Source organism: Chiloscyllium plagiosum, chromosome 19 (assembly GCF_004010195.1).
Source record: "Chiloscyllium plagiosum isolate BGI_BamShark_2017 chromosome 19, ASM401019v2, whole genome shotgun sequence".
Taxonomy (NCBI): Eukaryota; Metazoa; Chordata; class Chondrichthyes; order Orectolobiformes; family Hemiscylliidae; genus Chiloscyllium; species Chiloscyllium plagiosum.
This window is the reverse complement of record NC_057728.1, coordinates 1,637,976-1,651,318: the sequence shown is the minus strand read 5'-3', so window position 1 is coordinate 1,651,318 and position 13,343 is coordinate 1,637,976. Positions and strand designations below refer to the sequence as shown.

Sequence of the window (13,343 nt, the reverse complement as noted above, 5' to 3'; positions counted from 1 at the left end):
GACAGGTCTGTCACTGTATAACACTGGGGTTCAATACCGGTTGGGACAGATCTGTCACTGTGTAACACTGGGGTACAGTACCAGTGGGGACAAGTCTGTCACTGTATAACATGGGGTACAGTACCGGTGGGGATAAGTCTGTCACTGTATAACACTCGGGTACAGTACTGGTGGGGACAGATCTGTCACTGTATAACACTGGGGTACAGTACTGGTGGGGACAGGTCTGTCCATGTATAACACTGGGGTATAGTACAGGTGGGGACAGTTCCGTCACTGAACAACACTGGGGTACAGTACTAGTGGGGACTGGTCTGTCACTGTATAACACTGGGGTACAGTACTGGTGGGGACAGGTCTGTCAATGTATAACACTGGGGTACAGTACTGGTGGGGACAGGTTTGTCAATGTTTCACACTGGGGTACAGTGCTGGTGGGGACAGGTTTGTCAATGTATAACACTGGGGTATAGTACCGGTGGGGACAGGTCTGTCACTGTATAACACTGGGGTACAGTACCGGTGGGGGACAGGTTTGTCGCTGCATTACACTGGGGTACAGTTCCGGTGGGGTCAGGTCTGTCACTGTATAACACTGGGGTACAGTACTGGTGGGGACAGGTCTGTCTCTGTATAACACTGGGGTACAGTACTGGTGGGGACTGGTTTGTCACTGTATAACACTGGGGTACAGTACCGGTGGGGGACAGGTTTGTCGCTGCATTACGCTGGGGTACAGTGCCGGTGGGGACAGGTCTATCACTGTATAACATGGGGTACAGTACCGGTGGGGATAGGTCTGTCCCTGTGTAACACTGGGGTACAGTACTGGTGGGGACAGGTTTGTCACTGTATAACACTGGGATACAGTACCGGTGGGGACAGGTCTCTCTCTGTATAACACTGGGGTACAGTACTGGTGGGGACAGGTTTGTCACTGTATAACACTGGGATACAGTACCGGTGGGGACAGGTCTATCACTGTATAACACTGGGATACAGTACCGGTGGGGATAGGTCTGTCACTGTGTAACACTGGGGTACAGTACCAGTGGGGACAGATCTGTCTCTGTATAACACTGGGGTACAGTACCGGTGGGGGACAGGTTTGTCGCTGCATTACGCTGGGGTACAGTACCGGTGGGGACAGGTCTATCACTGTATAACATGGGGTACAGTACCGGTGGGGATAGGTCTGTCACTGTGTAACACTGGGGTACAGTACCAGTGGGGACAGATCTGTCACTGTGTGACACTGGGGTACAGTACCGGTGGGAACAGGTCTGTCACTGTATAACATGTGGTACAGTACTGGTGGGGACAGGTCTGTCACTGTTTAACACTGGGGTACAGTACTTGTGGGGACAGGTCTGTCCATGTATAACACTGGGGTATAGTACTGGTGGGGACCGGTCCGTCACTGTATAACTCTGGGGTACGGTACGAGTGGGGACTGATCTGTCACTGTATAATGGTGGGGTACAGTAATGGTAGGGACAGGTCTGTCTCTGTATAACACTGGGGTACAGTACTGGTGGGGACAGGTCTGTCACTGTTTCACACTGGGGCACAGTACTGGTGGGGATGGGTCTGTCCCTGTATAACACTGTGGGACAGTGCTGGTGGGGACAGGTCTGTCTCTGTATAACACTGGGGTACAGTACTGGTGGGGCAGGTCTGTCTCTGTATAACACTGGGGTACAGTACTGGTGGGGACAGGTCTGTCACTGTTTCACACTGGGGCACAGTACTGGTGGGGATGGGTCTATCAGTGTATAACACTGGGGTACAGTACCGGTGGGGACAGGTCTGTCACTGTATAACACTGGGTTACAGTACTGGTGGGGATGGGTCTATCACTGTATAACACTGGGGTACAGTACTGGTGGGGACAGGTCTGTCACTGTATAACACTGGGTTACAGTACTGGTGGGGACAGGTCTGTCAATGTATAACACTGGGGGACAGTGCTGGTGGGGACAGGTCTGTCTCTGTATAACACTGGGGTACAGTACTGGTGGAAAAAGTGAGGTCTGCAGATGCTGGAGATCACTGGGGTACAGTACTGGTGGGGACAGGTCTGTCACTGTATAACACTGGGGTACAGTACTGGTGGGGACAGGTTTGTCAATGTATAACACTGGGATACAGTACCGGTGCGGACAGGTCTGTTACTGTATAACACTGGGTTACAGTCCCGGTGGGGACAGGTCTGTCAATGTATAACACTGGGGTAGAGTACTGGTGGGGACACGTCTGTCTCTGTATAACACTGGGGTACAGTACTGGTGGGGACAGGTCTGTCTCTGTATAACACTGGGGTACAGTAGTGGTGGGAACAGGTCAGTCTCTGTATAACAAGGGTACAGTACTGGTTGTGACCTGTCTGTCTGTGTATACCACTGGGGTACAGTACTGGTGGGGACAGGTCTGTCTCTGTGTAACACTGAGGTACAGTTCTGGTGGGGACAGGTCTGTCTCAGTATAACACTGGGGTACAGTACCGGTGGGAACAGGTCTGTCAATGTATAACTCTGGGGTACAGTATCGGTGGGGACAGGTCTGTCTCTGTATAACACTGGGGCACAGTACCGGTGGGGACAGGTCTGTCAATGTATAACACAGGGGCACAGTACCGGTGGGGATGGGTCTATCACTGTATAACCCTGGAGTACAGTACTGGTGGGGACCGGTCTGTCACTGTATAACACTGGGGTACAGTACTGGTGGGGATGGGTCTATCACTGTATAACACTGGGGTACATTACCGGTTGGGTACTGGTCTGTCACTTTTCACACTGGGGCACAGTCCTGGTGGGGATGGGTCTGTCACTGTATAACACTGGGTTACAGTACTGGTGGGGACAGGTCTGTCACTGTATAACACTGGGATACAGTACCGGTGGAGACAGGTCTGTCACTGTATAACACTGGGGTACAGTACTGGTGGCGCTGGTCTGTCTCTGTATAACACTGGGGTGCTGTACTGGTGGGGACAGGTCTGTCAGTGTGTAACACTGGGGTGCAGTACTGGTGGGGACAGGTCTGTCTGTGTGTAACACTGGGGTACAGTACCGGTGGGGACAGGTCTGTCACTGTATAACACTGGGGTGCAGTACTGGTGGGGACAGGTCTGTCTCTGTGTAACACTGGGGTACAGTACCGGTGGGGACAGGTCTGTCACTGTATAACACTGGGGTACAGTACTGGTGGGGACAGGTCTGTCTGTGTATAACACTGGGGTACAGTTCCGGTGGGGATAGGTCTGTCTCTGTATAACACTGGGGTAAAGTACTGGTGGGGACAGTTCTGTCCCTGTATAACACTGGGGTACAGTACTGGTGGGGACAGGTCTGTCACTGTATAACACTGGGGTACCGTTCCGGTGGGGACAGGTCTGTCTCTGTGTAACACTGGGGTGCAGTACTGGTGGGGACAGGTCTGTCTCTGTATAACACTGGGGTACAGCACCGGTGGGGACAGGTCTGTCTCTGTGTAACACTGGGGTGCAGTACTGGTGGGGACAGGTCCCTCACTTTCAGACACTGAGGTGTAGTATTGGTGTAGATATTTCCATTACCATTGTCTTGTTATTTTTCCTGCAGTTGCTGCCTACTGTCATCTTGGTCAAGCTACCATGTCAACAGTATCCAAATATGCACGGCATATGATGCGCCTGAGCTCGCAGATCTTTCAGGAGGTTGTGCGACCTACTGATGAGCGTTCGACGAAGGTGGTGAAACTGTTCAGCGAGCAGCCCCTTGCACTGCAAAAACAAGTCTATGAGTGGTACCCTCAGCACAACCAATACTATGCACTTATGAAGAAACTACGATTGTTCGGTTTGTACAGGTACTCACACTCCCACTGAGTCACTTTCTGAATTAAGCTTTACCCACCCATGGATTGTTACAATGCTCTGCTTGGTATCTTGCAGCACATGTCAGGGTAACACAGTGGCTCAGCGGTTACCACGGCTGCCTGATTGTGCCACAATTGAAATTGCTTCCACCACAGTCTGGGCAGGGTGTACCAGATCGAAGCTATGCACTGCCGTGCAAGTCTTACTTTGTGTCACCACCTATTTGTTTATTTTTGTCATTCACCTTAAATCAGTGCTGTCTTGTTCTCAACCCTTCTATTAATAGGAACAAGCTCTGTCAATCCACTCTGTCCTCGTGATCCTCAACACCTTTGTTAAATCTTCTCATAACCTTCTCTTCTAGGTGTAGATAGTGTTCTCCAATCTCTTCATGTAACTGAATTCCTTCATCTCTAGTGTCATTCGTGACAATCTTTTCAGCACCCTGTTTTATTGTCGTCACACCCTTCCTAAAGTATGATGCTGAGAACCTGATGGAATACACCAGCTGAGGCCAAACTTTTATTTTAGAAATAATTTCTCACAACCTTCTTGCTTTTGTGCTTTCTGCCTATTTACGAAGCCTAGGATCATACATGTCTTATTCACAATCAACTAGACATACCACTAACAGCAGTGTGTGCACGTACCCCCAGGTACCTCAGCTCCTACACTCCTTTTTGAAAGTATCATTCAGGTTATATTGTCACTCTTTATTATTCCAACTAAGCGGTTGCATGTTAAACTTCATCTACCACCTGACTGCTTATGTTTACTTGAAGTCTATTGAGATCCTCTTCAAGTTCATAATGGTTCCAAGTTATGTGCCATCTGTAAGTGCAGTCTGTATTGGGAGAGGTGTTGCCATGGAAAATACACAAGTTAGGTAATAACTGATGGTTAATTGCCATGCTTGTCTAGAAGCTAGAGATGGAAATGTGTTGCTGGAAAAGCGCAGCAGGTCAGGCAGCATCTAGGGAACAGGAGAATCGACGTTTCGGGCATTAGCCCTTCTTCAGATTCCTGAAGAAGGGCTAATGCCCGAAACGTCGATTCTCCTGTTCCCTAGATGCTGCCTGACCTGCTGCGCTTTTCCAGCAACACATTTCCATCTCTGATCTCCAGCATCTGCAGACCTCACTTTCTCCTTGTCTAGAAGCTAAACAAGACATTATTCCGAGAAATGAAAAGAGGGGCTGAGAATTGCTGAGTTGATTGGTTGGAATGTGTATAAGTTATTTTAGCATGCAAAGTGCAAGGCCCTATGTATTAATATAGGTAACCTCCAAGGCATGCAAGGACACAACACTGTGAGCCCAAGTGACAATCCTAAATTTCACCTTAATTCATGACACACTCAGGGTTATTTGGCAAATTGCAGAAACACATCGAATGTTAGACATTGGAGTTTGGAAAGCACAGGCTGGGTGGGTATAGTCAAGTGCTTTGTTTGTTGCGAGCTGTGAAACATTTCAGTAAAAGCTGTAGATCAGGATGTGAGGGTACAGTCATCAGGAAAGCGTTACTGATAAAACTGATGGAAGTACTTGCTGATAGGTTCCTTAGTCCTGATGGACTTCCTCCTGGAGTTTTAAAAGAGATGAATGATTAGATTGAGGATGTATAGAGTTATGCAGGATGGCAGTAGTTCCTTAGGTTCAACTCATTCATGCTGACTGGATATCTTAAATCAGTCTAGTCCCATTTGCCTTAATTTCGCCCACATCTCTCTACACCCGTCCTTTTCATATACTCATCCAGATGCCTTTTAAATGCTGTCATTGTACCAGCCTCCACCACTTCCTCTGGCAGCTCATTCCATACTTGTACCACCCTCTGCGTGAAAAAGTTGCTCCTTAGGTCCCTTTAAATCTTTCCCCTCTAACCTTAAACCTATGCTATCTAGTTTTGGACTCCCCTAACCTAGAGAAAAGGATCTTGGCTATTCACCCAATCTATGCCTGCCATGATTTTATAAACCTCTGTAAGGTCATGCCTCAGCTTCTGTCACTTCAGGGAAAAAAGCCCCAGCCTATTTAGCCTCTCCCTGTAGTTCAAATCCTTATAAATCTTTGTGCTCCCTTTCAAGTTTAACAATGTCTTTCCTATAGCAGAGAGACTGTCCTGTACAGCCACAACATGACATCCCAACTCCTATACTCAGTGCACTGACCAGTAAAGGCAAGCATGCCAAACAATACCTTCACCACCCTGTGATCCCACCTTCATAACTATGGACCTGCACTCCAAGGTTTGCATAATTTTCCAAAATTCCTGAGATTCAGGAAAGGGTCCATCTGGACGTAGCATCCCTCTATTCAAGAAGTGAGGAATCAGATAATAGGAAATGGTAGGTCACTGAGCATGATGTCTGTCACGGGGATGGTGAATTCATCACTAAAGGTGTTATAGTTGTGCACTTAGAAAAACTCCGGGTAATCAGGAAGAGTCAGCCTGAGTTTGTGAAAAGGAAATGATGTTTCATTAACTTATTGACATTGTTTGAAGGAGTAATGTGCGGTGGATTAAGTGGAGCCAGTTGATGTTTAGGATAAGTACATGAAAAGGATAGGTTTGGAGGGATATGGGCCAGGAGCGGGCAAGTGGGACTAGTTTAGTTTGGGATTATGTTCGGCATGGACTAGTTGGAGTGAAGGATCTGTTTCTGTGCTGTATGACTCCATGACTGTATGCCCTCCATTTGGAATTCCAGAAGTTGTTTGACAAGGTGCCACATTAACTGTTGTTTAGTGAAGTGGGAGCTCACAGTATGGGGATTGACATTAGTAGTGTGGTCAGAAGAGCCAACCAATCTACACACCCCTCTCATATGTTTTCTCCTTCACGTTAGCATTTCTTGTGTTCTGAAGACAGTTCTGAGGAAGGGTCACTGGACCCGAAATGTTAACTCTGACTTCTCTCCACAGATGCTGCCAGATCTGCTAAGATTTTCCAGCAATTTCTGTTTTTGTTTTGAATTATCCTGATGAGTTCAAAAGGCAAAGCTTGGGCATTTTAAGTTTTGGTAGTACCACACTTTCTGCATTTACAAACAAGCACCGAGTACATAACTGAGGCATTACTGCATTTCCCTCTTTTCTGACCCTACCTGGTACCATTTACTCGCTGTACTTATCTTTTGAAATGTTTTGTACAACTTGCCTGTCCTTCTGGTTCCCATCTCCTACCAAGTTAGTTTAAACAGTTACAGAAAAGGGAATGGAGGTGAATGTAAAGAATGATTGCTTTCTCCTCACAAGTTCGAAACAGCAAAGTATTATTTGCTTTACTCCTGGTGCTTGCTGAGCTAGGCTGAAGGGTGTTCCCCAAATGCTGCTTTTCGGATTCCAAGTTTTAAAATAAAAACACTGGGGAACAGCTCCACTTCTTCCATCTAGAAGAGAAAATTTAACATAAAGTTCACATTGAAGGTGGTGACCAGTCTAGATACAGCAAAACCTTTTGAGAATTGATGAACAAATGTTCAAAATGCAGGAATTGCTTTGCTATTTCATTCATCTACAAAACCATACAAGGTAGGAAGAAAGAGGAATGGAGGAAAGGAAGTTCAGAGAATCAATACAGTGTAGGAGCATGACATTCGGCCCGTCGTGTCCGCACCAACTCTCCAAAGAGCATCTCACCCCGACCACCCACCCCCCACCATATCCCTGTAACCCTGTATTTCTCATGGCTAATCCACCCAGCCTGCACACCTCTGGACACTATGGGCAATTTAGCGTGACCATTCCACCAAAGTGCACTTCTTTGGATTGTGGGAGAAAATCAGAGCACCCGGAGGAAATCCACATAGACATGGAGAGGATGTACAAACTACACACAGTTGGTCGAGGGTGGAATTGAATCTGGGTCTGTGGTGCTGTTAACCACTGACCCACGATGCCAACCAAGTTGCAATTTGTGAATTTCTAAAAGGAAAATCAAAGTTGGCATTAATTTGTGTGACTTAGAATCCAGTGAATTTGAGGATGAACTTGCTGGAGAGGTACAGGCACACATCTTCCATCCAGTGCCCTGATCTGGGCCTTGGTCTTCAGAGCAGACTCCAGGGAAAGGTTTAGGATCTTCCCGAACATAAGGATTGAGATTCCTGATGAAGGGCTTTTGCCCGAAACGTCGATTCCCCTGCTCCTAGGATACTGCCTGACTTGCTGTGCTTTTCCAGCACCACACTCTCAACTCAAATCTCCAGCATCTGCACTCCTCACTTTCACCTGAGGATTGTGTACTCCCATTGCCAATGGTTCAAGCAATAGACCCGATTACCTTCAGGGAGGGGTACGGGGACACTTCCTGTGAAGCTTAAACTTGAGCTTCCTGGGAATTTGCCTGGCTTGGCCACACACTGGGAAAGCTCTCCCGTGAAAGAGGGATCTGCAGCAGGATTCCCTGTTGAGTCTTCTCTCTGGAACGATCCACTGGATCATTATAGTCTTAATTCCACATTTTCACTGTATTCAAATTCCACCATCTGCCGTGGTGGGGCTGGAAGCTGGGTCTTCAAAACATTACTTGGGTTTCTGAGTTAATAGGCCAGCGATGATACCATGAGGGCATCGCCTCCCTGATGGGCCTTCTGAATGGCAAGCATGTGAACTGGAGGTGCTGGAGACCACAGTGTTGGCCGTGTTGTGCTCCATTTCAATGTTCACCATGTCGCCAGTGGAGTGCTTTGAATTGATCTTCAGCTGGGCGCAAAACGCAGCAACGAATTTGTTTGTTATTCTTTCACTCTGCTTCTTCCACCCAACGAGTGCTGAGCACTGCAATCATACAACTAACCCCGTAACAAAAAATAATATTCACAAGGGAACAATGAAACCAAGCTGACAGTGGCATTTTATGCTGAAAAGCCTTCTGCCAGAGGTTTGTGTCCTTATGAAAAGTCTGAGACTTCAATGGAGGCACTGAAAACAGGTTATGATTTGCCAGCTATATCTATGCTTGCCTCTGTTTGGTATCCCCCACCCCACTCTCTGCCCAGTTGACAAAATACCTGAGCGAACCAGAATCTGCTGTTTGTCAGATGTGCCTCCTTTTATAGGAACAGCACTTCCTGCATTGTTGCTGCCCTCATAGAATGCCCTGAGCTGGAGACTTCCTGCTGGTCTGACTTGCCACTGGGACATGAGGCAAACCTGTCACCTCAATGGGAAGCAATTGGAATGACCACGCTTCATTTTATTTCTGCTAAATGGCAAGGAGACGAAATGTGGCGCACACTCAGTGCAGCTTTTGTCTTTCTGGATGAATTTACAGGCTGGTTGTGCCATGTGGACTGTGATTTAACACAGAAGGTGGATTCAGCGACATGACCAGGCTGTAATAAAACAAGCAAAAACCTGTGGATGCTGGAAATCTGGAGAGGCTTAGCAAGTCTGACAGAATCTGCCCAGGGAAACACATATTTCAAGTCCAGTGAATTGCTGCATGTAAAAAGATCAAGGTTCACTTCATTCACCCTCTGTCCTCTTGGTAATTGCATGGTGCACAGTCATGGAGTTAGTGAATTGATGGGGTATTTGGGAAGAAACTATTCCCTCTGGTGGCAGCATCCCTGAGTAAGAGGGCAGACCCTCGAATAGGGAATCTGGTAATCCTGGGGTGAAGGCTAGAAGTACAGCTTCACAGAAATGATCGCAGAAAATCCCCCAGAATGTCACTGAGGATGAGTTGAAAGCTGCAGCTGATGGAGGTTTGTGAGGTAATGGTGTTGAGTTAACATGCTGATTGGTCATGCAGCGATTGATGGAGTCGACTGAAGGGGCCAACCAGCTACTCCTGTTCCTATGAACCCAAGTGATTTCGCGCCCCCTCCCCCCACCCCCAGCAACTGTGACACAGTTAGGCAGCCAGTGTTTCTGCAAGGGAATTGTGGGCCTGGAAAGGTGTACAAAGGGAGTAAAACCAAACTCTAATCTGGTGAATGTCTGTCTGCCTGGGATTGTGCTAAACGATCAGAGTGAAATGGTGCTGCTCTGCTCAGATCGCCTGCCAACTCTCTCTCTCGTCTTTTTGTCTCTGCAGGGATGAGCATGAGGATTTCAAAGAGGAAATGAGGCGACTCAGGAAGTTGCGAGGCAAAGGGAAGCCGAAGAAAGGAGAGGGCAAGCGAGCCCTGAAGAAGAAATAGAGGTGGATTGGATCTGGCTGCAGACTCACCCTCTGACTGGTCAGCTACAGCTGGCGATCTCTCCCTCAACTGCCCCTTTCTTTCTGAGTACTTTTATTTTAAAATAAATGTGAGTGTGTCTTTGTGTTTCTGCCCTTCCACCTTTCCCTTTCCTCTCTCCTCACATCACTTGAGCTGTTCTAAAGTTCTGTATCAAACCTTGGCTTCAGGGGAGCAAGTCAAGCCAAGCTACTCAATCACTCCCTCTCCCCAGTCCCTGATGATTAGTTGGGTGCAGGTATTAACCCGAGTGTGAATCCAGCTAGCTAATATGCCAGGTTACCTGATATGCCCCCAGTTAACTTGGCTTCATTCGCGATACCATGACTGGGGCAGTCTCGCCTTGGGACTGGGATGTGCACAAATCGTTTAGAGGTCATTCCCTTGATTACTAACCAGTGACCAGTATTGGATAGAGACAGAATTGGCAGGAGCTCTAATGCCTGTCTGTGATCGAATTGTCTACCAGTGTTGACTGTCCCTACTCCCTTGGTGCTGAGTGATTATTAAGATGAGGCAATGGATGGATGGCAAAGCCTGTGAAAGCAAACCCACTGGGACTGTTTTGGGAGGTGAAAGGAAACTGAAACAGGCAGCTCGAAGCCTGTGCCGAAAGCAGCCGTTGATCACTGTGTCTGCCTGAGGTGTGGAGTGCGGTGGTAACAAAAATGAAAGCTGTGTTTTGTTTCCTGAGATCTAAGTGCACCATTTCAACTCTGATCTCGTTCACCCGCTGAGCAGAAAACAAAATTTGTGTTCCTCTTTCCCAGTTACCAGTCTCATTATCCGTGCTTTCCCCTCTCTCGCAAGCTCTTTCTCTCTCCAGTTTTTCCTATTAATTAAGCATATCTCATCAATTATGCCATGATATACTAATGGGAAAAGTGGAAGTGACCAACCCCAAGAGCTGGAACAAGGATTGAGCCCTCCCCTGTGGTGTAACTAAGGACTACACTCCAACCAATTGAGCTGACCTCAATGCAGGTCATTAGATAGCAGCCCATGTTCCCCTTCAGAGTCAAGTGCCTGAGAGAAAGGGGTATTCTGCAGTCATTTGTGAACTATAGTTTCATTCCTCCTGTTGAATTCATGGAGTACTAGGCAGTCTGTGAACCAATAATTGGGTTGAATTGGAAGGTTTAACTACCTCAAGTCATTGAATGTTAGGACTGCATGTGTGGCCTGCGCTTGGTGGTGGTTTGTAACCACCATCCAGAGATGTCAGTGGAGTTAATTGATGAACTCTGACCCATTGTGACTACAGCACAGTGACCTAACCTGAATTGATGGCTGCCCTCAGTACAAATGCATTGTAATAAATACTGCACTGTAATAAATGCTGAATTGTCTGATTTTCCTTGAGTTTGTAAACTGAGACCTTTATGATCTGTCGGGTGTAAGCTGAACAAAGTCTGGTAAAATCTGGGGAGCGATGGGTGAAGACCCAAGAGGCGTGATCTTTTGTGCAGTATGGTTCCATGGTCACCAGAAGCCCTTTGCTGGAGTCAGCATTGTCTTCCTTTGAGCCTAAACCAAGTGTTGGCAAATTCAACCATGGCCGACGTCTCAACCAAACCCAGCCCTACCTCAACATCACCTTCCAGCAGGCAACTTTGAGTTCAGGAACAACTTAGCTTATTTCTCCCTTGGCCAAGCTCTTCCAACCTCAGCTGCTCAGATAAGGGTCAATCATAGTGTCACGGCTGTTGTCTCAAGTTAAGTCAATTATCTGGGGCCTAATCAGGATTTGAAGGCGGACCCTCTACACTGAACAGCCTGGCTGGACTGGGGAACTGCAATGACTGTACTAACCCTCTGGGTGTTTGGCTGAGCACCAGAATGTCCATTTTATTGTCTTTAATTGAATAATAAATTAATACCTTCAAGAAGTGGTGCGTGTATGGAATGAGCTGCCAGAGGACATGGTGGGGGCTGGTACAATTACAACATTTGAAATGCATCGGGATGGGTATATGAATAGGAAGGGTTTAGAGGGATATGGGCCAAGTGCTGGCAAATGGGACTAAATTAGGTTAGGATATCTAGTCGGTATGGACAAGTTGGACTGAATGGTCTGTTTCCATGCTGTACATCTCTATGGCTCTAAGTTCTCTGAGACAGCTGCTTTGTTTCACCTATCACCTCATCCCTTTGAATATTGGACCCTGCACCTGACATCATCAAGGAACTGGGTTAGATAAATTATACACAAGAACATGAATTGGACCACTGTTGCCATTTAGAAATCGCAGCTAATGTGCGATTATCAGTGTATGGAAAAAGGCAAAAGAAATGACCATCAGCCAGTATATGTGCTGTCTCCTCAACTACTTTTTCCAATGAGCCATAATGGAAGCTGCAGCCAATTCAGTTAAAACTGGAAACTTTCTCTTCCCAACCACACATGGTGCTGGAGGGGCTTTGTTCATGATTCCTTCAAGCCATTGTTAGCACACCATAGAATTTATCTAGTTCCACTTAATTACTCTACTTTTTTAATCTTCTTATTTATAACTTCTATCACTAATTTAGGCACTGTGGTGACTTATAAAACTTTACGTTTTTTTGTAAAACTACATGTGACAATAAATTTCTATTGTATTCTATTCTACTTCATGCTCACTCGGCCAACTCCAGTGGATATGCTACTGTAATAATTGTTATTGGACAAAGAGGCTTAGAGTTTAAGATTAGAATGGTGCTGGAAAAGCACAGCAGTTCAGGCAGCATCTGAGGAGCAGTAAAATCGACGTTTCGGGCAAAAGCTCTTCATCAGGAATACTGGCAGAGAGCCTGAAGGGTGGAGAGATAAATGAGAGGAGGGTGGGGATAAAGTAGCATAGAGTACAATATGTGAGTGAGGGAGGGGATGAAGGCGATAGGTCAGGAGGGAGGGGAGAGTGGAGTGGATAGGTGGAAAAGAAGATAAGGAGGTAGGACAAGTCATGGGGACAGTGCTGAGCTGGAAGGTTGGAGCTGGGGTGAGGTGGGGGAAGGGGAAATGAGGAAACTGTTGAAGTCCACATTGATGCCCTGGGGTTGAAGTGTTCCGAGGCGGAAGATGAGGCGTTCTTCCTCCAGGCGTCTGGTGGTGAGGGAGCGGAGGTGGAGGAGGCCCAGCACCTCCATATCCTCGGCAGAATGGGAGGGGGAGTTGAAATGTTGAGCCACGGGGCGATTTGGTTGATTGGTGCGGGTGTCTCAGAGATGTTCCCTAAAGCGCTCTGCTAGGAAGCGCCCCGTCTCCCCAATGTAGAGGAGACCGCATCGGGAACAACGGATACAATA

General features: G+C 47.2%; 1 protein-coding gene across 2 annotated transcripts in view; it reads left to right on the top strand.

Moving 5' to 3' along the window:
- Nucleotides 1–11,407, top strand: part of mrps33 (mitochondrial ribosomal protein S33) — a 12,082-nt gene extending 675 nt beyond the window's left edge. For both annotated transcript variants that reach the window (XM_043708926.1, XM_043708927.1), the window contains exons 2-3: nucleotides 3,606–3,852; nucleotides 9,911–11,407. In XM_043708926.1, coding sequence (XP_043564861.1) covers nucleotides 3,638–3,852; nucleotides 9,911–10,016 — 321 coding nt within the window. In that variant the 5' untranslated portion in view covers nucleotides 3,606–3,637 and the 3' untranslated portion in view covers nucleotides 10,017–11,407. The remainder of the gene's footprint in view (nucleotides 1–3,605; nucleotides 3,853–9,910) is intronic.
- Nucleotides 11,408–13,343: the final 1,936 nt, after the last annotated feature.